We start from the raw sequence: 26633 nt of genomic DNA on the forward strand, positions 1-26633 counted from the left end.
CTTCCACTTTGATTCAGACAGTACCGCAGTCTTCCAGATTCGAGAAGGGAGGAAGAGATCTGCTAGTGTGCTTTTGATTCGAGAAGGGAGGAAGAGACCTGCTAGTGTGCTTTTGCCCGCCGTGTGAACTGATAACTGTCACGAGTACATATATTTTAACTCTGATTGGCCCCTGGCCCTATGTCATGTCATCTGTTAGTGGCACATGAAGAAGATAATATTACACTCTGGTGAAACTGCACAATACTGTCAATAGGGGTTATGCTTTTGTGCCAACACTCCTTCTAAAGAGTAAAATACAGATTCTGACATAGCCCCAAGTTTCTACTTCAAAAGTGCATTCTGCTGTAAGCCCGCATACACACACACACACACAGAGGGGGGGGGGGGGGGGAGATACCACAGGCACATCAAGGCACAATTTACTAGCTAGTTTTTTTGGATGATGAATGAAACTCCTGTTTGTATGCTTCATGAGGAGATGACAAGAAACAGTAAACATCACCACATCAATAAGTAAAATTGATCTAAACAGTAAAGAAAATATCACCACCAACCCAAGCACAGCTGAATATTTTGTCTGTTTTTTTTGTCAATGCGCAAATAAGTTCCAAAGAAAAATCAATTAGACCAGCTCAGCTACTGCTACCTTTGTGCTTCGTTTAAAGACAAAGAAAATAAACACTAGAATTATCGAGAATTATTAAACTGGCTAGAAATCTATAAATGCCTGGAATTATGAATAAAACTGCAAGATCTTCTTACTTCATGAGGCCAGCTGACTGAACAGAACAAGCAGACATGTGGCATATGCCAAAACAGCACCACAAGAACATCGCATTCAGCAGCAGCGTGCATGTGCATGTAAAATGGAGCATCATTCAGCCTTGTCTGCCGTGTCTGCCTGGTCGGAGTCCGGCTTGTTCTTCACGGACAAGGCGTTCTTCAAGCCACTGCTCATGTAGTAAGGCTTGTTAGGACTGCCATCATTGCGCTCAAGATCCTCAACTGGAATTATGAAAAACACACGTAAACACACATGTTCCCACAAACATTAGAGGCTAGGGTAAAAATACTACCAAAAAGCTGCACATCCACCCCTTAGCAATTAACACTAAGTGGAGACACACACATGACAAGCAATAGTTCCTTCTTTTGTGCCAGGTCGAGCAGAAACATTGCTGCGCAAATCAAAGCTTGACTCAACACGTGTCTCAGCGGCACACACACACACACACACACACACACACACATACATACATACACACATTCACACACACATACACCTTCCCCTCTCCCACACACACACACACACACACACACACACACACACACACACACACACACACACACCCTCACCCCCCCCCCCCCACACACACACTGTGTCATTGATCTGCCTAAGACTTACGGACACAGAGGAAGATTGTGTCAATGGCCATGTCAAAGACGTTGAGGAATCCATGTGCGGTAATGAAGGCAACGATACACAAGAACTGCATCGGAGACAACACAATCACAACCAAAAGATGAGCATACAGAGACTAGCAAGAACGGCCAAAGCCACACTCCTAACGTAACACCACTAATCTTTGTCTGTCTTCTGAAGGCCGGCCTAGATACCCAGCTAGACTCTCCCCAATTTTGTACCCCTGTATTTCCATTGAATTTGAGCCTGGCTGAGTGCCTGATCAGATTATGAAATCTGATTAAAACCGTCTTATGATTACTTACAATGATCGGGATCAGATAGTAGTTGAGACCTTCTTTGGTGCGCAAGTGGTCAAACACGTAGAATGCAATGACACCTGCAAGAGCAAATAGACCAAAATAGACCACACGGTGTTCACGTAGCGAAAAGAACCAGAAGAGAATCGGTGCCAACGCCAAAACCCAAAGAATTTCAGATGAAGAATTACAGTCAGAAATTACAAGCCACTGTGGAGGGGGGGGGGATAGTTTGTTGATGGTTATAATAATGAAACGTGTTCTCTGCCCAAAGCGGAGCTCGTGTTTTTCCGCCGACTTAAGTTGACACTTGACTGACTCACGACTGCTATCCAGAGCACACATGCAAGTCTATTATAATAATGTCCAAAGCAAATGGATGCATATCGGAGGAGCCTCCCGGAGAGTGCAAGGGGGGGGGGGGGGTGAAATAGAATAAGAAAGGGAGATGAGAAAGAAACAGCAAATGTGTAGCTAAAGATCAAGGCATAGCAGGAAACTGACGCAAGTGAACTCGTACTACTAGCATAATAAAACAAACAAAATTGCCCGTATAGTATACAGGCAATTTAGTTGAGTCCATCACTGCTCCAAAAGGAAACACTTCCAATATTCGCGGAGGCATCGATCTCCATTGCTAACCCTTGGACTACTGACTCACACAAGTCAGACACGTACCTGTTATTCCCGTAATGAGCAACTTTCCGAGGAACAAAATAAACGCTGTGATCTTGTTCAGCACCACCACTCTGAAGGGAAAGGAGCACAGCATATCAATCATCAGAATACTAGTACTTGCTTCTTCACCATAATAATAGAATCAGCAAACAATGTCCAATCCTGGACAAAACATTTTCGTAGCTGACATACAGCAATATACAAAATAGAACAAACTATCTTTATCCCAAACCCAACTCTTGTTGGTCTTACCTGACGATGTTGCGGAGGATCAAGTTAAATGCCTTGCGTGCTGCCTTGCAGAAGTTATACCCATAGATGGCGATCAGGATGTAAGCATTCTTGTTGATGAACTTCAGGATCTTCTCCAGGCACCAGAAGAAGCAAGCCAGACATCGGACAATGAACCTGGCCACCTTGTTCTCCGAGCCGCCTAGCTTGGCCTCCAGGTAAGCAAGGACAGCACGGATGAACTGAACAATGGCAATGATCAGAGCTCCGAATGCCAACGAGCCTGTATGGTAGAGCATGGTGCGCTTCAGAGAGCCCAGCACAGGGAACGTGGGAATGTCCTTGGACTTGTCAAACGCCCAGTAGTAGGAGGCAAACGCACCGGCCAGAACACACTGACCCAGTGCCAGAATGAAGTTGAGTCCCCACAGCCAGCCGAAGAAATGATACAGCTGGATGCGGAAGAGCTGTGCGTTGGCAACGTACTCCTTGAAGGTGCAGCTTGTCAAATTGGTCACGTTGTTTTCTATCAGCAAAGTTGAATCATTAGAGGCGGGATCACATTCTGCTCCAAAAGTGTAGTTGAAGCCCTCATTAAAAGCATAGGTGCGAACTCCATCGCCGTTGAAGTTCTCATAAGCATAGTGTGCGGTAGAAGAGGTCACAAGAAACCTGCAGTATCAGCCGCTAGTCAAGGAAATTTGACCATTTGTTCGGTACAAAAATCTAAAACTGCCTTCCTTTCAAAGAACGTGCCCGTACAGAAACTCCAACATTCAAAGTCTGTACCTTAGTGCCAGGCTTTCACGTCTTTGTAAGGCAACAGCTGATGAACCTTGTACATACCCAGCGTCTCTTCTACGTCAAGAAGGCGTCCATATCACTGGCCATGCTTGCATGCTTTCTAATTCAATGGAAGTTTTCTCCACATATGTTGTCGGAGAATGAATTCTTTTCAAATTACCAAAAACCATGATTTTAAATTTCCTAAAACAAATACAGGCTAGGTCACTAATTCTATTGACACATGTAGTCAAGCAAGGACAGTACATGCAATATACTCAGAAAATGACCATTTTACGTTAGCATTGAAACGTTAGCATTGTGGTAAAGGATACACTCCGACGCCAACAAACCACGCGAAGAAGGCAAACTGCATTAAATAGGTCACCAGTGGAAAGAACACAGCGCTCTTGATACTTCCAACAGCCCTGCAGAGACAGTCACACGCAAAACCCACATTGTACAATGGTGGTTTGAGATATGGATAACTTTATCAGGATGACCCAAAGGCTGAGCGCCTATCGTGGGGTCCGTCGCATTGAAGGATGATGGTACAAGAGAGTACAGATTGGGAACGGGGGGGGGGGGGGGGGGTGTGACTACGTTTTACCTCAACAGTGCAAGCTCAAGAGCATGCTCCAAGTCATGCAAAATTTAATGGCTTTGTCGTAACCATGGTGTGATGCTCTGCTGCTGAATATGCTCGCAAGAAAACAGAACGTGAACGCATGCGAATGTCTTGCGAAGAAGTGCTTCGAGAAGGTACTCCTTCCCATGTCTATTGCTGCGACCCAACAGTAGAGACCTTTTCACACTTTCATACGAGCATAAGGTGAGCACAAGTACGTAGCGAGTACGAACGGAATGCTCATTTACCATCTGCTAATAAATATTTCATAAGAGCATCATGAAGAGTCAAGTTAGGTGTACAGAGTATAAGTACATGGCTTTGCAACCAGTGGGGCTACTCTGAGCCGCCATTCGTCTCCTACTTGTTTTGTCATGGAGTGTTAACAGGTATCCAGTAGCTATTATGCAGCTAATCACTGGCTAGTGTACTATAGGTACTTGAACACACAGGCAATAAGTATGCAATAAATAGTAGATTAAGAATACAGATGGTGAGCCAAGGAAAAAAAATTGTAACATGGAAAAATGTGGGCACAAGGTATGCGATCGTCAGTTTTGTGCTAGATTGTGCACGTCTGACTGTTCAAGATCTGGTTTAGCTGGTGGACTCGATCGCATAACTTGTGCCCACATTTTTCCATAAATAGTACAGTCCACCATTACACTAGCACCTACTTGCTGGACTGTTTGATGACCTCCACTGCCAGGTTGATACGAGATCTCAGGAACAGGAAGATCAGGATCAATATGACCACAATGACTGTCAGGGTAATACCTGAAAAGGGGAAGATCACAAGAGACATGGATGCACAACATATGTCACTGCTGTCTCCTCCAGCCTACCCTGCTGGTGGAAATCTTGACAATGTACCATGAGATGCCTGGAACATGCACACATCATGAACACCTGAAAAGCATATGATAAAGATGTTATAGGATGTCAACTTATCTAAATCAATCCTGGTTTCTTGCAGACATATTTATTTCATGCCAAGTTCTTGTAAACTTATCTAGACCAAACGAGGTTTCTTGTAAACTTATCTAGGCCAAGCCAGGTTTCTTGTAACCTATCTAGGCCAAGCCAGGTTTATTTTTTAAACTTATCTTGGACAAGCCAGGTTTCTTGCAAACTTATCTAGGCCGAGCCAGGTTTCTTGTAAACTTCTCTAGGCCGAACCTGGTTTCTTGTAAACTTATCTAGGCCAAGCCAGGTTTTTTGTAAACTTATCCAGGCCTAGCCAGGTTTCGTTTAAACATATCTAGGACAAGCCAGGTTTTTGTAAACTTATGTAGGCCAAGCCAAGTTTCTGGCAGACTTACCTAGGCCAAGCCAGGTTTCTTCCTGGTAACGGAAAGTGTCCAGCAAAGTAGAGGCACTGTCAGTCCTGGGATTGTTCTTGAGGTCCGTGTACTCTTTGTAGCAGAGATATATTCCTGGATGAACAATGCCCGTACAGTTGAAAGAAGGGTTTAGAAATTTAACAGCATAATATACATACTTTGAGATAGGTTTGGATTGAAAGTAGAATTGATCAAAAAGGCATGTTGCCATAGGAAGAAAGAGGAGGCATGGGTATGCCCAACTTGAGAGAAAACTTGGCGTATAGAGACAAGTTCTGGAATGTTGTAGAGACTACTTCCTGACTGTATTGTACACTAGGTACACACATGTGATTGCAGTTGCCCTTGTGCTGCTACCCCCAACAGAGGATGGATACATGCGGCAATAGTCTGTGCTCACCCCATATGGAAACAGCTAGAATAGCTACCAGGGTGATGTAGATCATCGGCTTGATGATGAACCTGTACATGAAGATCAGGCATAGATATACAAACATATCACTATTGAGAGAGACGAGGGCAGCCATTTCGGGACTGAAAAATGTATGTATTTTGAGACTTTTGTAATTGTAATTAGGACCATTGCCACGGGTACAAGGCACCAAAACAGCGTGAGACCACTAAAAACGCACCACCCACGGGGAACTTCTGCAACAGATACTGGTCACATTAATCTCGGGCAGCCTGGTGACGGGTGACAATAAAATCTGGCAATAAAATCTGGCCTTGGTTAGCACCGTCCATCAGTGCACAGCCCTGTACTTGCAGATCAGGACCAGTACAGTGCCTGATGTCTGCTGCAAGTCTCAGATCGCCCGGGGATTTCATAGAGCAGCTCTGTAGTTCTGTTGTTTAGTTCATCACGGAGAAGTGAAATATCATCACTTCGGAATATTCCACCAACAAATACACTATGACTTACCGAATCAGGAAAATGTACAGAAAGCAGAGGACGAGGATGACAGCAAAACCTCTGAAGAAAACATCCGGATCAAAGCAAAAGATCAACTTCATACACTAAACGTTTCTCCCCGCATAACTGTAGAATTTGGGAAAGGCCCAAAAAATTGCACGTACATGTAGCTGAAAATCTGCAGTTTAGAAATGATGTCATCTGCACAGCTATACAGACTGATAGAATAAACTTGAACATGTCAAGTGCGAGAAACTCACCCAAGCAGCCAAGGCCAGATCTGTCCCATATCTGCCCACACCTGCACGTTGAGACAATAGGAGCAAGACGTCCAAAATAAAGTGGGGATGAACTTAAATGGAAATCCGGTGAAATTGAAGATCTTGGGGTTCGTAGAGTTTTACTCGCTGAGATGATTGCTATTGGCTTGAGGAGGCTGGGATGCAGCATTCATCAAATATTCCCAATTAAACGCAAGGGCACATTTTAGCTCATCCAGTGATGGCGTCAGCAAGTGCAACCAGATAGCCACACAGGTAGGTATAGTGCAATGGCCGACGTTCGGACTGTGTTCAAGTTGGGAAACAGCTCATCGCCAGCCTCTTCCGACCAAGGCCCGTATTTAGCATTCTGAAAAGTTCACTTATGCTAGTCTACAGGGCATTCTGTTCTTTAGTCTTCTACACGTGTGCACTTGGTATTATATAACCCAATACTAGTTCAATCTAACAATATACGTTTACACTTCTGCCAGAACTGGGTGACTGTGTTCTGCTAGATGAGGACTTACAAGTAAGCCTTGTTTGGTAACATATTGATTGGTTGACAGCATGTTACAAGGCGGAGGACGCACCTTGTTGAAAACAGTGCTCCAGACTACAACCATCACTGGTTGGCAGAGCCCCGGTCTTGCCGCGACCATTTGAACCGTATGGGGTCTACTACGAGCGCATCGCTCAACTAGAGCTGTTCAGGCGCCCGTCCGTTTGGACTTGCAACAATTCTATCATAGCTACGTTAGATCTGCTGTTTTATTTCCGTGTTTACAGCTATATTTCGCCATGTCTTGTGTTACTGTTTCTACAGGTGATTTGTTATAAGTTTTGTTATTGTTTACTTAGTCTTTGTTTCATCTAGGGTTGGATGGATGTGATATCCATGTACATGTCTCATGTGTCGACGTCACTAGGACTAACAGGCTTGAGGTGTGGTCAGCATGCAACTTAAACATTTCAACAGACTACTTGGACAAGGAAATGTTTCACGCAGATCACCTTGCAATCCAAACAACATTGACCGCAACAGAAAGGGACATGGTTGCCATTTAACGTACCTCTTCAGCCACGGAGCGCAAGTTGAGGAATCTTGCCAAGGATCTGCAGAGGGCCACGCAACAACAATATTCTAAATCTACTCAAGTTATTCGTCTCATGTCAACGCATTCCACGGGTGTGCATACCAGCATGACATTATATTGATTCTTGAAGGGCGTGCAAGCAACGTTCCACCACGCAACGCCATTCCAAGATTTTACCACTGCTGTTGCTCAGTAAACCGAATGCCGTATTGTTACGGGGTATTAGCTACACCAGTGTGTGGGCTGAACTTGGTGGCAAGATGTGTTTAATCCACATAAAAGTGATGTATGGCCAACAATCGAGGAAATTTCGGAGCCACATCCAGCAATCGCATGTCACATACATTTAAAATCAACATATTTTGAGAACCGACCTTTTTTCAGCATCACTTTTATGAGGACTAAACAAATTTGGCCGAACAAAGCCTTGAGGAAGAGAGAACCACCCTCTCCACTTCACCGTCACCCTCCAGTCTCTCCGGAGGCGTGGGTTCGAATCCCACCGCTGCCACCAGTGTTAGCTCCCGGCTAAACGCAGTCCCCTCATACTCGTAGAACACAGGGTTTCGTAGTATTAAATAAGTACCGGTATATGAAAGAAGTATTAGACTTAGACAAGAGTGTAGACAAGAGTGAGACGACAGACTAGAGAACCAGTGGAGCATGCGCTCTTCTGTACTTGATGGGATCTCATTGCTATGGTGAAGGAGCGAGAAATACTTCAAATACGAATAGTGAGTACAGAGTCTTATTTTAAATACACCTGTTACACTGACATAGGCCGAAAAGGGTCAATATAGCATTGCCCATTTCAGTCAACTATGACATTTCTCGTTGAAAGCCTACCTTATTCCATCCGTGACCCCTTGTCCCCCTATGGTAGTGCCATTGGCAGTTGTCAGGTCAGTGCCGCCGTCATCTTGGATGGTGGCGTTTAGCAAGCTGATAAAGTCGGCTAGGACGGGCACACACCGCCCTAGAACTACAGTTTACAAGACAAAGATTCAGAAAAGAAACACGCACCATTCACAATAATTATTACCGATATAGTGGACCCTTTATAATCCGGCATCATTTGTGCTAAGGAAATTCTCCTGGATTAGGGAGAGTGAACGGGCATAGACCTCGGTCCTACCGGTAGGACCATCATACACAGGCATACTGCACGGCCTCTGTTTCAACATTGACCTAACACCTGACTCTAAATCAAGTGTCAGACTTGATCGTACATGTACAAGGCATATTGCAAAATACCATGGCAACAGCTCATAACGGAGTATGGACTTTTGCACTCTGGCGCCATGGCAGGCTAAGAAAGACAAAAAGCCCTCACCACGATCAATGTGCCATGGTCAAAATTCACTTTGGACATACTTGCTAGTGCTCTGACAGGAGCATTGAGTAGACGGTGAACCTCTTTCAGTAGTCTATGTATGGTGTTATGGCAAATCACTGCCGCTAGCCTTTGGGTGTCATTACGTTCATGGTAATTCCAATGCATGCCCGCATCAACGTGCCCTTCTTTGGTGTCAGTTATGCTGTGTGCACGCGTAGAGGTGATACATTTATTGTTCCTGTGTGGACCAGTCTAATCATAATTATTCCTGGCTGTTCTTTTGTGCTATTCATGCTATTCATGATGCATGTAGTAGTAGTAGTGCATCGTGTTGTGTTGTTATGCATGTCTCATGTGCCGTTTCCCGCGCGCGCGTGAAACGGACTTCGCGGCTTGTAGTTTCTGTGCATAATTAGTTGAGTCGGCGTCTTGTTGTTTGGACTGGAGACTACACCGAGTTGTGTTCTTTTCGTTGTTTCAGTCAGTTACAGCTTGCAGTTATTCCTCTCGTGTAGTTCAGTTGCTTTGCTAGTGTCTCATCCTGAAGTAAAGATTATTCGTTATTATCTCTGTGAGTCAGATCCCTCTCTCGTCTAATGGTAGCAGAGGATGGTTATCTTCACCTAGTCGGAAGTCCATCGGAGCGAGATGTCTGAACACAGCGACGATATCAGTCACGAGCGGAACAGGGTCACGGTAGGCGATGATGTTGGGCCTGGCGATTATGTTGAGCCTGGCAATTATGTTGAGCCTGGTAATACGGACGGCCAGGAAGAGCAAGTCGACGATGCTGTGACCTCGGCATCTGCAGACATGAGAGTGGCAAAAATTCAAATGAAACGGCGCTTGACGTCGCGGCGACGAGGCTTGATTTTGCAGATCCGTGACGAGAAGTTGAGTTTGGATGCCGTGAGAGACGAATTCGAGGCAGTGCAATGGTTCGCCAACGAGGTGAATCAGGTGTTGGAGTCACTGGTGACGTGTTTTCAAGCCGAGAAAAAAGGCAAAGCAGTCGACGCAGCAATAACGGAGCTGGAGGAAGTGGCAGAAGCAATGGCGCACCTGGAGCAGCAGGTGGAGATGTATGAGGAGCAACAACATATTCGTGCGCGTCATTCCGCAGGGTTCAGTCAGTACCACCCTGTTATGCCATCAAGCTTTAACGCTGCTCACGACCCATTTGGTGGGGTGTCAGGAACTGCTCAGTCTGCGAGTTCTGCACAGTCCGCTAGACCGTCTTCCGCGCCTGGTGGCGTCAGTGCGGACTTCACTCCTGTCACAAGCAACACGGACACATCTGCAGCAAGCAACACATTCAGCACCAACAGGCCTGTCAGTGCCAGTGTCTCAAGTAAAAGCGCAATCACCTCACTTTCTTCGTCTGTAGGTGCACCCACAAGCTCCAGCTCTACTCCACCAGCCAGTGTGAGTGCAGGGAGCAGTCACCACTCCAGTTCTAGTACCAGTAGTAGCCATAGCATCAGTTCCCGCACAAGTAGCAGTGCGCCAGCAGCAGCAGCAGCAGCAGGACCCACAGTGCCACTGAGTCTGGCCAGCAACACCAGCGCACCTGTAGCTGTACAAGCGACCAATAGCAATGTACTGCCCAGGCAATCAGCCCCTGTTCACTCCAGCAGGGTACACACAGCAGTCATGAGTGGAAGTAGCCAGAGACCAGCCCATACATTACACCAGTCTGTGGCCGCCGTCCCATTTGTACCTAGAGCCAGTTTCAGGCCTACACAGAGTGTGGCACATGGCCATGGCGGCAGCTACAATGGTCTACCAGTACCAACTCCATTGAGACCATCTAGTTTTGCTGCACCACCAGCTGGAGCCACAGACGTCTTCAGCAAAATGAGAAGCATTTCAATACCCGTGTTTGATGGTGATAAGCGTGCCTATGAGTTATGGAAGGCCGCGTTCCTGGCGTGCGTGGACAGTGCGCCAATCAGCCCAACCCTGAAGCTGTTGCAGCTACGACAGTATGTAGCGGGAGAAGCGCTAAGATGCATCGAGCGGCTAGGGTACGCCCCGGACTCATACCACAAGGCAATGGAACGCCTGGAACGGAAATTCGGAGGTACGCGGCGCCAAGTGATGGTGTACTTAGATGAACTGGAACGATTCAAGCCATTGCACGGAGATCGAGTCAACGCACAAGATCTGGAACAGTTCTCAGATTTGTTGGAAGTAGCCGTGACCAACTTGAAAGCAGCGGGTCGCCAATCGGAGCTAGAGGTGGGCACTCTGTACGCGCGAATCCAGCAGAAGCTGCCAGAAGACCTGCTGACAAGATACCATAGGTGGCTCTATGAGCATCAGCGCCCAGAAGGGGTGGAGGCGTTGCTCGAGTGGGTCAATCTCGAGGCCGACTTTCACATTACCGCCAATGAAGCCATCGCAGGCCTAGCACCTGGTCGCCATAGACATGGCCGAGAGCGCCCAGCAGCCCGAGGCCACTCATTCCATGCAGCAGAGTCACCCAATCCGACACCGGCAGCGTGTCCAGTATGCTCCCAGGACCATCAAGTGTGGACATGCAAAGAGTTCAAGGAAATGGATGTGGACAAGCGTTGGAAAGTGGCGAAAACACATCGGCTCTGCTATCGCTGTCTGGGCAAGGGCCACCGAGGTGCTGACTGCCAGCGGAAGAGAAAGTGTGGCGTAGACAAGTGCAGCGATACCCACAACTATCTGCTTCACAGGGCAGTAGCCATTGACAAGTCTAGAGCCAGCAATGGCACGGAAAGGGGTCATACCAGTGAGACAGCCAGAACCACAACCACTGCTAACATCGGAGCAGGCGCCAGACCGTTGTCACTGAGAACCTTGCCGGTCGTTTTACAAAACGGTGACCGCAACCTCAGGGTGAATGCGCTGTTGGATGATGGGAGCACCCAAAGTTATGTGAACACAGAGGTAGCGGACCAGCTCAACTTGCAGGGACCCATGAAACGGGTTTCGATCAGCACCCTCAACGGAGCAGTGGAGTCTTTCGAGTCAATGCCAGTGGATCTGCTGGTAGAGAGTGTAGATGGCAAGTTCATCAGTCCGTTCTCAGCCATCACAACTAGTCACGTCACAGGCACACTGAAACCGTACGATTGGACCGTCGAGTCAAGTCAGTACCATCATCTGCTGGACATACCCTTCGAACAGCCAGCAACTCGCCAGATTGATATGCTGATTGGCCTGGATCATGCCGAGCTTCACTACTCTCTGGAGGAGGTGAGGGGTGATCAGGGAGAACCGGTGGCGAGGAGAACTGCGCTAGGTTGGACCTGCGTTGGACCTGTGAGTGGAAGCTCAGATCATCACCGCACTCACTTCAGCAGAGTCGATGACGGTAATCTGGAGATGCTGGTCCGGCGTATGTGGGAGGTGGAAGAGCCTCGCCGACAGAGCCCGCTTGCAGCAAATGACCGACAAACTCTTGCAGATGCAGAGGCAGCAACAAAGTACTGCAACGGCAGGTACACCGTCAAGCTGCCTTGGAAGAGAAGCCCGCCAGAGGAGAACGGTAGCTACGAGATGGCACTGAAGAGACTGCGCTCGACAGAGAAACGCCTCCACAAGGAACCAGAAGTAGCAAAGGAGTACTGCCGTGTACTGCAGCATCATGTGAACGCTGGATACGTGACTGCAGTAAAGCTCGAGTCAACAGGTGGTTGGTACCTCCCGCACTTTCCAGTCACCAGACCAGATGCAACAACAACTAAAGTGAGGGTGGTCTTTGACGCATCAGCCAAATGCAAAGGAGCAAGCCTGAACGACTACCTCCACCCAGGACCGAAGCTGCAGAGAGAGCTACCGCACATATTGCTGCGATTCAGGGCAAAGCCAGTTGCTATCGTGGCCGATGTATCAGAGATGTACCTCCAGATCGAGCTGTCTGAAGATGATCAGAAATTTCATCGTTTTCTGTGGCGGGACTTGGATGCGTCAAAGGAGCCAGTCGCCTACCAGTACCAACGGGTGGTGTTTGGCGTGAATTCGTCCCCATTCCTAGCACAAATGGTGTCTCAGAAACATGCTGAGCAGCTAAAAGAAGATTTCCCACGTGCTGCAGAAGCGGTGTTGAAGTCGACTTATATGGACGACACTATGGATTCCACCGACGATGACAAGGATGCCATCAAACTGTACCAGGACCTGAGTGAGCTGTGGCACCGTGCCGGAATGCATCCTCGCAAGTGGATTTCGAACAGCACCGAGCTACTCCAACTGATCCCACCGGAAGATCGTGCCAAGCAGGTGAATCTTCAGGATAGTATTCTGCCGTCAACCAAAGCGCTTGGTGTGCAGTGGGATGCAGAGACGGATGTCTTTACGTTCAGGTGTCGAGCACCAAGTTACTCAGTCCTGACCAAGCGGACCTTTCTGAAGATTCTGGCGACTCTGTTCGACCCGCTGGGGTTCGTCTTGCCCTTCGTGATGAGTGGCCGCATCCTGTTCCAGGAAATGTGGGTCGATGGTATTCAGTGGGATGAGCCACTGCAAGATGATCTACTTGCCCGAGCAGTGCAATGGTGTGATGAATTCGAGAAGCTAGAAGCCGTGGCTGTGCCCCGTTGTTTGAGACTGTCAAACACAGAAGCGATCACTGCCACGGAACTGCACATCTTCAGCGACGCATCGCAAGACGCATATGGAGCAGTCGCCTACCTCCGTCACAGCTACGAATCCGGGGCTGTGACCTGTCGCCCGGTGGCAAGTAAAGGCAAGGTAGCTCCGATAAAAAGCACCAGCATCCCGCGTTTGGAGCTGACTGCGGCGGTAGTTGCAGTAGATTTGGCTGTGTCAGTGGGTGAAGTGCTGGCTATACCCGAGAGCAGTTGGCATTGGTGGACGGATAGCATGAACGTCTTGTGGTGGGTGCGCAATCGAAGTCGCCAGTTCAAGCCATTCATTGCCAACAGAGTGGCAGAGATTCAAGCCTCAAGTCAGCCAGGTCAGTGGCACTACGTCCCGACAGAGTGCAATCCTGCAGATGTGGTTTCCCGTGGGTCCAGTGCCGCCAAGCTTGTACAGGAGGCCCAATGGTGGAATGGACCGCAGTATCTTCTCCTTGACAAGTCCCAGTGGCCGCCACCACCCAGCAAACTCACTTGTCCTGTCGTGGCCGAGGTGAGGTCCGCATGCAAGGAAGCCACAATGAGCACAGTTGAAGGAGTGTCACTCTTCACGTTTGTGAGCAAAGATTGGAAGCTGGAACCCAGGAACTTCTCATCGTGGAGAGTCGCCGTACGTCGTCTAGCCTTGGTGCTTCGCTTTGTCAGCAACTGCCGCACCCCGGTTGATGAGAGGCAAGTCGGCAGCTTGAGCCCTGAGGAAGTGACAGACGCGGAGCTTTCCTTCATCAGAACAGCTCAACAAGAGAGCTTCCCAGAGTATGCTCTCCTGAGAAAGGGGAAGGCAATCCCAACGACCAGCAAACTGGCTAGTCTTTGTCCTCGGCTAGATGAAGATGGAGTCATGCGAGTGGAAGGACGGACCCAGAATGCAGAATTCCTACCCGAAGCAACTAAGCATCCAATCGTTCTACCACGTCACAACTGGGTTACATACCTGATTGTCAAGGACCAACATGAGGCTGCGAACCATGCTGCTGGAGTCAACCACACGTGGTCCCTGCTGATGCAACGCTTCTGGATCATTGCGGGACGAGAAGCAGTTCGTGAGTGCGAGCAGAGGTGTACTGAATGCAGAAAGAGGAAAGCCAAACCTGTCACTCCAATCATGGCCCCTCTGCCGAAGATACGGTTAGAGTCACCGCGTCGTGCCTTCGGCCGGGTTGCTGTGGACTACGCCGGGCCATTTACGACAGTTCAGGGTCGAGGACAGAGGCGGGCAAAGAGATACCTCTGCCTCTTCACTTGTCTCACGTGCCGTGCTGTGCATTTGGAGTTGTCCTATTCCCTGGACACCAGTAGCTTCTTGAATGCCTTCGAGAGAATGAGCAACCGCCGAGGCGTGCCAGAAGAGGTCCTGTCGGACAATGGGACGAACTTTGTAGGAGGACAACGCGAGCTGAAAGAGCTAGAACAAGAACAGGCGGCGCTCCAGTTGAAGTACCCACGTGTACGGTGGCACTTCATTCCTCCAGGTGCCCCGCATTTCGGCGGCGTTCACGAGACCATGGTCAAAGCCGCCAAGAAGGCCATTCATGCAGTTCTGAGTGATGCCAGCATCACCGATGAGGAGCTTCAGACCGCTTTCTGTAGTGCCGAGTCTCTCCTCAACTCAAGACCGCTCACAATCCCTTCTGTGGATGCCAGAGACGACTTGCCCTTGACTCCGAACCACTTCTTGGTTGGACGTGTGGAGCAGTTCTCCATCGGCACAAGCAGTGACGATTACCGCCTACAACAAAGATGGAGGAGAGTGCAAGAACTTGTCACACACTTCTGGCACCGTTGGATGAAAGAGTGGGTCCCCGGACTAAAATCGCCGTGCTAAGTGGTCCGCCGAGGAAAGGAACATAGCAGTTGGAGATATCGTCCTGGTGATCACGGCAGATACGCCACGGGGTAAATGGCCCCTTGGAAGAGTGACGGAAGTGATGCCAGGTCAAGACGGCACCGTGCGTGTGGCAAGAGTGCTAGTTGGCGGGAAGACAGTGACCAGGCCTGTGGTGCGACTGTGCCCAGTTGTCACGGTGGGCGTCGCTGGACCTGATGATAGTGAGGACTGATTCTGAATCGCCCTAGCATGCTTACCGGCTGGATGTGTCTCTCTTGTGCATCAGTCGTCCGTTTTTGCAGCCATTTATGTTTCTGTACAGCTAGCTCATAGCTCGTTACGTTTCGTTTTCTTTTCTGATAGTTCATTTTAGTTGTATCAACGTTGATACTTACCGGTAGTTGTATCAAGGAGGGTGGAATGAGTAGACGGTGAACCTCTTTCAGTAGTCTATGTATGGTGTTATGGCAAATCACTGCCGCTAGCCTTTGGGTGTCATTACGTTCATGGTAATTCCAATGCATGCCCGCATCAACGTGCCCTTCTTTGGTGTCAGTTATGCTGTGTGCACGCGTAGAGGTGATACATTTATTGTTCCTGTGTGGACCAGTCTAATCATAATTATTCCTGGCTGTTCTTTTGTGCTATTCATGCTATTCATGATGCATGTAGTAGTAGTAGTGCATCGTGTTGTGTTGTTATGCATGTCTCATGTGCCGTTTCCCGCGCGCGCGTGAAACGGACTTCGCGGCTTGTAGTTTCTGTGCATAATTAGTTGAGTCGGCGTCTTGTTGTTTGGACTGGAGACTACACCGAGTTGTGTTCTTTTCGTTGTTTCAGTCAGTTACAGCTTGCAGTTATTCCTCTCGTGTAGTTCAGTTGCTTTGCTAGTGTCTCATCCTGAAGTAAAGATTATTCGTTATTATCTCTGTGAGTCAGATCCCTCTCTCGTCTAAGCATGTTTGGCCATTTTGACAAAATTAATGATGAAATTGCATAATATGCAATGCACTGGACATATTCTTGCATTTTGCGACATTACTTTGCCTTACAAAGACCTCATCGTCACTATTTTTCGCGAAAATTCTCAACCAAAAGCACGTATGCAGCGTAATTTCTTGGATTCTACCAGTAAGATGGCATGCAAACTATCATTCTGGATAGGTTTACAAATTTTCAGCCCATTCAAATTTCGGCCTCCGAGAGCTAAAACACATTTCGGCCACATAAAATTTTCGGCCAGCACTGCTGCTGACTGTCATGCTGAACCTTGCAAAACAAAATTTCGGTCATATTTTCAGTCAAATATGACCAGGCCGATGATAGCCGAAAATAAATATGCGCCGAGTATTTGTTGACTTTTAGTATTACATAAGCCAACAAATACAATGAGCTAGCTGATGGACATCACTTACCGCTTTCGCTTCTCAGGTAGTAAGGCGGGCAGACGCCATTTATGATGTCATTCGCCAATGTTACGGTCTGAATGACAGCGAACAGAAGAACAGTAATAGATAGTGTGACACAGGCATAATATAAACTATAGAACACGTGCATACATTGTAGGGTCATTAGTAAAAAATAATGATGACCTATACGCAGGCTATACCTCACTCAGTTCATATACACCCACACACAAATCCAAACTCAACAAGAAAGTTTATATAATGCCATGAATAAGACTATTATGCGCACTCAGAGCGGTATTTTCCACTAATTCTTATTCGACATGTTTTACAGACAACAGGTACGCAATTTACGCGTGCAACTTTTGTATTTCGGCCAACGGCAGCCCTGGGTCGTACTTCAGGGAGTTTTACAAGCCCGGGTTTGTGCAACTCCCTGTGGATATGTCACAGATATCTACTCACACGGTCAGTACTGTCAAGAGTACTGTATAATCATCATGTACATGAACGTTTTCAAAAAAGATTGACCTCGGCTCGATTATGGTGCGGGAGGGCCGGGAATCTCCATTTTTTTGGTCTCGCCTCAGGTACTTACATCACGTTGACTGACTGTCCTGCCATCCGTACAGTAGATATTGGTCGTTATGCTTTCCAGAGAAGTCACTCCAATGCGATTGGAGTCGGGACACGCCTTTACGCAAACCTGCAGACGTGCCAGACAGCCACAAAACATATATCTCTCGCACATCTCCAACACAATGCAGTCAAGCATGTGAATAGAAACCCGGAGCACAGCAACGACTCGTGAATACTATTGCCAGACCTTTTAGCCATGTGGATGACTACAACTTGCGGATATCAACGCTCTTCCCGTGCCCGATCAAGGGTCGGTATTCACAAGGTTGGCTGTAGTCATGCCTCTTCACTAGCTGAACGAATGGCTGCAGTTGCCAACATCGCCACGGCTCTAGTTGTAAGTGAGCGGAATGCAACAAAAGGAAGGACCAAGAATTTCTACTGGTAACAATTTACCCTGCAGGGTAGCTACACATCTCTTATTGGCAAACATCACAATACATGTCTTACAGTATCTTGCCTTATGTTGACATAGATCTTTAAATATTCACTAGTTGAGGGTATGTAAAAGGGGAAAGTCTGAAAAAAAATTGACTGTCACCACCAGGACTCGAACCAGGGACCTGTAGCCAGCGGTGCTCCAACCACTGAGCTATGGTGCAGCTGTCATCCCAGCAGAGACCGTACAATATTTTCTTCAGACTTCGAAACTCATGCTTCCTGTAAACCTAGAGAGGCTGGCGGGACACAGCCCTCATCGATAAAGCAACATTATTGACAGAGACGATCCATTCATTCGAAGCAGATGAAAAGGAAATGTCTGAAAAGCATAGTGAATGTGACAATCTAAACGTAACTGTCAATATACATATCTTTTTTGTACCGTAAAGTACCGCCAGAGCGCCCTACTAATCGTCCATTCGTGGTCGCTCTGGGGAGGCAGGGTGGCTGCGAGTGTGTGAGGTAGTCTGTACCGGGGTCATACACACACCTACGCAGCGACTGTCGCAGTGAAGCAACAGCGGATTGGCGAAAGTATAGTCCATGTTGTTCGTGCTGGCTGCAGCGCTGTGCACTGCAGTTCACATGGCTCACCGTACAAGTAAAATGTGACGCAACCCCAATGTTGCCAAAAACAGAGTGAACCCCGTACGACTTCAGTCACACCAGACCATACGACGTTTACTTTTATGGCCAGAAACGAGAGTCCTCTTTCCGTAATTCAGGGTGGGCGCTCTCGCGAGACGGGGTGCTCTGGCGGTACGGTGCTACGTCAGTGTTCAAATCACGTATAATAATAAATGGGGTTAGAACATAATACATTACAAGGTATGTGGTACTGTGACTTTGGGCTTGACTGTCACAGCTGTTGACAATATTTTGCACCCACCTGTGGAGTGGCGCATGAAAACAATTGAGATGGATCCAAAGAAGTAAAGGCACTGGCTGCGCAACGCGTGATATCGAAGAACAGCAGCTTCGGTCGATCCCTATGCAATACATACACACAGTGAAGAACACAGAAAATCATGTGCATGACTTTACTCGGTGTCCCCGTGCCTCCCATGATTATGTAACCTAACATGTACGAATGTACTTTGGGACAGCTAAGAATTTAACTAGGGCTTTCAACATTCTCTGGAAATCAATTGGGCTTTGCCCGCACAGGTTCGTATCCTGTTCACTGCGCCATGTGTCAAAAAACGCAAACACACGAGGTAGGGTTTGTGACTTATCTTTCAGAAGACAAAGAGAAAAGACTTCTTGTCCATAGCAAAGGACAGGCAGAAAACCGTGATGCATGTGTGTACTAGTATGCGTACACACGCGAGTGCAAAAGGGCAATGCGTACAACAGGCAGAACATATATGGATACACCAGGTACCAGTAAAGCAATGGATTGATAGAGGTTTGGTAAGGAGCTTTTAACTTGTTTGTCTGCGTGGATAAAAACACGTAGGAAGTGAGCCCCAAGTGCAGGACATGATCTAAGCCATCCAAGTGGTCAGTAATAAAAACAGCGTTACCTGTGGACTTACTTTACTCCCGGGCTCTGTCCACACATCCGTCCTGCAGCACAAACATAAAATGCAGTATAATAATGTGAGCTCGTGTTAAAGCATGCCAAGAAGACCAACTAACTTGGCCAAGCGGCTACAGTCAACCTCGGGAACAAAGACCTCGGGTATGACAACAACTCGTGAGTAACGACACAATCTTCAAACCAAGGGAACACTTTACTGCATATTTTCACCCTCACGAATAATGACTACGACACTTTCCCCACGCACGATCTAGGGTAGCTATTCTCAAGATTGACCGTACACTTATAAGGTGCCCACCAATCCCAGAGCACCAATAGTACCAGTACGACTGGGTACCATTTCCAGGCTGATGATCCCGTGTAGAGGGATCACTATCTGCACAGGGGACCACATGTCTCGACATCCTCTGTACAGTCGTCGGTTAAGACGGGTTTCAAGGCCATGACTACTTCTACAGAAGCCATACTATGTTTGTTCAGAAAGTGGTGGACATCACGTTCTGACGATGGGTGACTGGCCCGAAACGTCAATAATCTTTTCGACATCACTAATAAAAGAATTTTCATCTAAAGAGTGAATAGCAACTAAATAGAGCGGTTGTCAGTTTACAAACCTCCATTTTACATACTATGTCTGCTGATAAAATATACATTGCACCTCCCCAACACAATACCTACACGCCACACTGCGTATCAGCCAGGTCACTGCACAACACCACCATTATCTGATGTACTTGGATATTGCAACGCCAAAATGGCTGCTACCAACCATACATCATCATAGTTATAACCATCTGAGGAAAGGGGCGGTGTTTTCCCCAGAGCTGCCAAGTACAGTCGCTACATGATGGAATCAACAAGACAATGGAGCTTGAAGTACATGATCAATGTGACAATGGAGTAAACATCTTGTCCAGCACACCAACCTTCAGAGTCAGCAGGGTTGAGCAGCCGCTGAGGATCGCCATTGATGAATGCTGAGAGACAAACACGCCACAAAGTACATTTCACAATTACATTGTTATAGAATGCACCCAGAAGATCCCTGCAGCAGATTCATTAGATATTCTCCCTAAAGTGGGCTTCTTTGAGTTGCATACTACAGTAGTATGCAGATACGTCAGAGCTCACAGTTCATGCATGCTCTATGCTTCGGATATAGAAATGTCAGACAGCAACATACATGCGATAGATGTGTTTCTAATGACAGTGATAAATGATGGAAACTTTGCCAAAGTCTCACTGCCTGTGCTCCAAATATGTCATTCAACCTCATCTTTCACGTGCTCAAGTGGGGTTCCCCAAGGGTCTGTACTGGGACCACTATTGTTTGTCATATATGTCAGGGATGTGGCCAGTGAAGTGGATCAGTTTGCCGTCCAGGTAACCCAATTCGCGGACGACATCATGCTACACGATAGCAGGAAGGACAAGGTAGTGCTGTCACACAACCTGTCTTCAGCCATCACCCATCTCAGCAACTGGCTTGGTGAGCGCAACCTAATCCTGAATAGTCGAAAAACACAAATATTGTTTATTCCTGCCAATCGTCATGACGACAAGACATTGAATGTGCACTGTGCAGCTACACTCCTCCAGCAAGTGACAAGCGCCAAGTACCTGGGCTTGCACATCGATGACGACCTGAAATGGAACACAATGGTTGACCATATAGCCAAGACAGTGTCCTCAAAGATTGCCATTCTCTTCCGCCACAGGCAGTGCCTCCCAATGCCATGCCGCTCAACCTACTTGAGATGTATAATTTTACCCACATTCCAATACGCATGCAACAGCTTTTCCTCTTCCCTTTCCTCTGCACAACGTGATCGTCTTGAGAAACTTCTCAAGCGAGCTGTGCGTGTTGTCTGCTCTGCTCCGTTCCTGTCTCCAACTGCCCCTCTTTTTGAACGCCTCAGCATTCAACCCCTGCAATCAATGTATTGCCGCAAACTCCTCCTGCTAACATTTCGTGTAATTCATAATAACTGTAGTGTGCTTCTTCATGACCTTGTCACACCTCTGTCACACACCCGTCGAACGAGGAGCACAGATGTTCCCCTGCTTCTTTTCCCGAGGATCATATCTGCCGCTGCCACACGCAGCCCTTCATATCAATGTCCCGCTCTCTGGAATAAGTTGCCTGCATCTATACGATCACTGAAGAAACCAGGTCAATACCGGACCGCTCTCTTACCCCACCTGAAAAATTCACCGACTTACGTTGCTCACTGATCAAATAATTATGCAATCTTTCCTCTGCTAGCTAGCTGCTGTCTTAAATCCTACTCTTTTTTTCTATTTTCTTTTTTTTCTTTTTAATCTTTTCCTTACATTTGTGTGCCTGTTTGTCTTTAGTCGATCTCATGTAATAAGGCAACACTGCCTGTTTGTTATTCGACGTTAAATAAACCAATCCATCCAATCCAATCCAATCCAACCACAATTCCAAGTCGGTGTTACTGGAAAGGTGACATCTATCAAGTTCAGGTAGTTGGTTAAGCCCCAGGCAATGCTAGCTATCAATTTGATTGGGAAATGTACAAGTACAAAAGTACCGTGTGCCAAGCAAAATTGTACTTGTACATTTCTCAATCAAATTGATAGCTAGCATTGCCTGGGGCTTAAGTTAACCAACTACTTCCTCCGTTAACAAAAACTTCGTGATGGAATTTTGAGGGGCTGATTTGGGCACAAACTGCCGTGAAATGCAATCACTTTCTTGGCCTTCCCTGGGATGCCATGACAGAGGTACGATGCAAGGAAAGCGACCTTCGACAACAAGCCGAGCGGAATCGATGGTTGCGCTGTGGAAACATAGGTGATGACAGTCATGGCGAGCAAAACTGAAATACCACTTCTTCGAGGGGATATTGCGCTGCTCGGCCTCTCTACCACTTTAGCACTGAGTACGTTGGAGAGTGATAGAGAGCGATAAAACGGAGCAGCGAGCCCACACAATGAGCGAGTGAACAAGGAGCTGCTTCGATCGCACGGCTCAATGAAAATAATTCTGAACTCAAGTTCTTGTTCAACCTGCGCAAAGCCCAGATTCCAATGCTGATGACCATGCATTCTTTCAGAAGTCTGCAGTCCGATGCGGGTCTCGTGGCTAAAGAAAGTCGACTGGACTTGCTAGCCGCTTTCCGTTCAGTGCTGGTATTCATTAGAGAAAATGGAATCAGTTTGGCTGTGCCTTTACTCCTCGTTTCGCGGAGTTCTGGAGAGCGAAGATGAAACCAGGGAGTCAAAAAATATTTTTCACGACTCCCTGGTGGAAACGAGTAATCGCCATCGCGGCGGATCACGCAGCTTGAAAGCAAACTTACTTGAACGACGGCAACATCAAGCGGAGTGTGATCAAAGAAGCCAAGGCAGGGCTGACACGAGCTGAACAACGACTCGAGAGAGATGACGACTCGCGTACAGCAGATGACGACTCGCGTGCAGCAGATGACGACAGCGACGCAGGTCAAAAATGAATCGAGCGAAAGCGACGCAAACTGAACTCTCTGCTCATTCCGCCAACAGTTTTCTTGTAAAGATGCTGTACATAGGCTGGATCACCTTCGTCCAGTGATTTGCAGTCGATACAAACTGTTCTTGACCTGTTCTAAGCGTTTTCATATCCATCAAAATCCATCACGAAGTTTTTGTTAACGGAGGAAGTACCTGAACTTTATAGATGTCACCTTTCTCTTCTAACATTCGTACAATTCTACTTACCAAAAATGCCCACAATGACCATTCCAACCATGTACGCGAGGAAGAGAATCAGACAGATGATGTCGGTACAGCTTCTCTTCTTGACCGGGCCATTGAAGTTGGGATCGAACTTCACAGGTGATCCTGAACAAACGAGACACAATCAGGCAGGTCATGGCCAGCATGGGGCTCAACTGATAATTTGCCAGGTGGGGCTGGCTACCATTGTTGGATGTGGAGGAAGGCCTTGCATGAGGATTCCGCTTTTCTTTTTTCTCTTTTGTTCTTAATGGACGTATTTATAAATTATAATTCAGAGTTGGACAGAGGTAGGTATATCTTTTCTTTACATTCCTATCTCCAAACCCGGCCAAAATCTCATCAAAGAGTGGGTTTCACTGGTACATTGACATCACGATTGCAAGATTGCAAAAATGCTGTTCAATTGCCGGATATGAAAATGGTGTTTAAGGCTTTGCAGAGTGATGGGAACGAGCTTGTCACTTCAGCCATCATCCTTCATTGTGACACGGTTCCCAATATTTTTTCTAAAATCGTTAAATCAAACTACAGTCAAAGCAGGTTGCACAAGCATTTCTACGATAAAAAAAGGAGGTGGTGATCGCTTGTCATTGTAAACACAGTCATCTCAACTGCGTTCTCAGAGCATCTACGTTGACATGTACATGTATAGCCTACTACAACACGTTGCAGGTAAAGGCTGTGTTCATTTCATCCAATCCAGATCCAGATCAGAGATCCGCTGGATCTCTCAGAATCAATGGATAAGTTTGTTCAAACTGCTACCATGACCTCATTCCCATAGAAAAATGACAATGGAAAGGTACTCCAAACGATCACAGCTGGATATGAACTATAAATTTATGTGTCCGGTGAAATAAGTCTTCTGCGCAATCATCTTGCTTATTTCAATACTAGTAACTACTACAGTCCATTCAGAAAAGGTTGAGCGCTGGCTCTGGAGAGCTCCCGTGTTTGGCGATTTTGTGGTACACTGTGCAGTGACGCGCGATTCGAAACTTGAAAAAGGGTCCAAAAAGGCACCTCAACTGGGGTTCGAACCGCAAATGTACTGTTATGCAAGTGGAGTGAACGGCCTGGATTTTCATGGTTTTTACCCAATTCAGTGCTTTGGGGGCAAAACCTGGCCGAAATCCTATTCTTGTTATGGCTTGCTTTCTGGAGAAATAGACTTCAAAAACACAATTGGAAGAGCATTCCACGGGGGATTGCCAAAAAAAGGAGACGAAAACTCAAAATTCGACCCGTTTATGGCCAAAAGCTAGGATATCAACCTTTTCTGAATGGACTGTAGTCACTAGTACACAATTATGTGTACATGACATGTACTACAAGTGTACAATCATGTAGTAGATTGCCAAGAATGCTGAGCACGCATTGCCACTGTGTAATCTCACACTGATTCACAGTCACCGTGCAGTGACATGTTTCGTTTTGTACATGAAAAACTCCTTTCGCATAACAGACTATCAAGTTTTTGACTGCTTTTGTTGCAGAAAGCCAGTGTGCCAGGTCAGCCGTTTCTCCAGACCTAGTACCTCTCCCCGTCGAATACAATCATTCTATTCGACAGCGAGATAACTGGAGAAATGAGTATGTACATGTCAAATAATTGTCTATTACACGTATGTGAATGCAAGGATAGGCGTTCACAAGTAAGTAAAATGCGCTTGAAACAGTTGTGACAGGAAGAAATCTGGAAATGGCTGCCAACTACAAAAATCGAGTGGAAAAACGAGTCGAGGTCTCAAGTCGAGCATTCCACAAATTTTCTGGTATCGGCCACGAATAGGCCAAGGTTCCTCATTCCGGTGCGCGTCCAAGGCACTCGAGTCATAAGTTTTTCGCTCGCCAACGGTTGAACCTCTATGATAACTACACAGAATGAGTCAGGCAACAAACTAAAATGATTCGTAATGCAGTACTTCCGATCGCCACGACGATCGGGGCTACTTTCCCGGCGGGGCAGGAAAGCTAATGAGAAGTGAGCACACGGTGTGGCAGCTCTGTTCGCTCGTTCCAGTTCACAAGAGAAAGACCGGGAACATCATTCTCCGCACTATCAGAAGCAGCCTGCGTGCCTGCTGCCAAACAGTACATCTATCTACGTACATCAGTCTATCAGCAACTATTTCTTTTGCTCAAGATAACTCACGCCCGATAATGGATGAAGTATCTACTGCCCATCGCTTCAGTCAAATAATTCGGAAACATCACAGTCATGTAGAGTAGAAAGTGTAGAAAGTGTTCAGTGAAATCAATGAAAGTAATGTTGTGCTGTGGAAGACGGCGGAGCGGTACAGGAACGAACATGCATGAACGAAACAACACCAAACACAAACTGTTGAGTGGGATCTGCAGTCTAAATATAAACTGAGTTTTGGAACTGTCAGTTTTCCACTAACGTCTCGAGTTGGGAAACAGGCAGCCGCTGGCCGCAGTGCAAGGTGATTTACGGGCTCCTTTATATCTCCGGAACCCTGTGCTCCAGTGCAGCGACCAAATATGCTTTTCACACAGTTGCTAGGAAAGACCGAACTGTGAACGTGAAGCTCCTGCAAGTGGAGATTGAGAGTTAGCCTGCTGGCCTGGACGTAGACTCTACCAACAACTCACCGTGTTTCTTTCCTCCATCCGCATCATCTCCATCGCCACCACCGCAGCAACCCATCCCGCCAGACTTCTGCTGTCGTGCAACGCTACGCGGTGACTGAGCAGCGCCAGGATCTCCCCTCTCTATCGATTCGTAGTTCCCTTTGGACGACATGGAATGAAGATATTTTTTCCTCGACCCAAGCCTAGGGATGTGCTAGTTGCGCGCCTGGTAGCCTAGCTAGCCAAATCACGGTCGACACTAGCGACAGTGCCACTACACGGTCGACAGCGCTGTACACTGCTCGTCACTTGCGAGTAACACGGCCTACAGGCCCTACACCACGGCATAGGCATAGGCATAGATAATCAGTATCACTATCGCCGCGAGTATCGGGACGACGGTGGATCTACCTGCGCATCAGGCCTACAACACTTGAACAAGCCACCCTTTTCGTACAACTCAGTGTGTGGGTGGTACCCGACTACCGTACTAGCACTCAGTCACACAGTCAGTGTAGTCAGGCTCTGCAGACTGCATGCAGTGCAGTGCAGCCAGTGCATGCAGTGCATGCAGTGCAGCTCGCGGAATCACTCAACCGTCGTGAGCCGGAGGCAACCTAGGCTAGGCTGGAGTCCAAGAGGCAAGACCTACATGTAGCTCCTGGTGGTGCATTCTCTTCCATTCCGATTCGTTGAGTCTACGACTCGAGAATCTACTCAGTAGACCTACACACAAGCAGTAGATCTACAGGCTACACATACCACGGGAATATCAAGACAGGATATACTCTGTCTTACTCAGG

General features: G+C 47.3%; 1 protein-coding gene across 1 annotated transcript; it reads right to left on the reverse strand.

Moving 5' to 3' along the window:
- Positions 1-430: 430 nt before the first annotated feature.
- Positions 431-26058, reverse strand: LOC135822429 (choline transporter-like protein 4). Its single transcript, XM_065335198.1, has 20 exons — positions 25852-26058; positions 23215-23337; positions 20415-20465; positions 19484-19514; positions 18835-18934; positions 17464-17571; positions 16875-16941; positions 8505-8640; positions 7635-7677; positions 6562-6602; positions 6311-6361; positions 5789-5850; positions 5368-5481; positions 4723-4822; positions 3753-3845; positions 2656-3306; positions 2404-2474; positions 1732-1805; positions 1409-1493; positions 431-1008 (listed from the first exon to the last, which is right to left on the reverse strand). Exons 1-20 carry the CDS (start codon positions 26000-26002, stop codon positions 878-880), a joined length of 2283 nt encoding a protein of 760 aa, XP_065191270.1. The 5' UTR covers positions 26003-26058; the 3' UTR covers positions 431-877.
- Positions 26059-26633: the final 575 nt, after the last annotated feature.

The sequence above is a fragment of the Sycon ciliatum genome, chromosome 8 (genome assembly GCF_964019385.1).
Source record: "Sycon ciliatum chromosome 8, ocSycCili1.1, whole genome shotgun sequence".
NCBI lineage: Eukaryota > Metazoa > Porifera > Calcarea > Leucosolenida > Sycettidae > Sycon > Sycon ciliatum.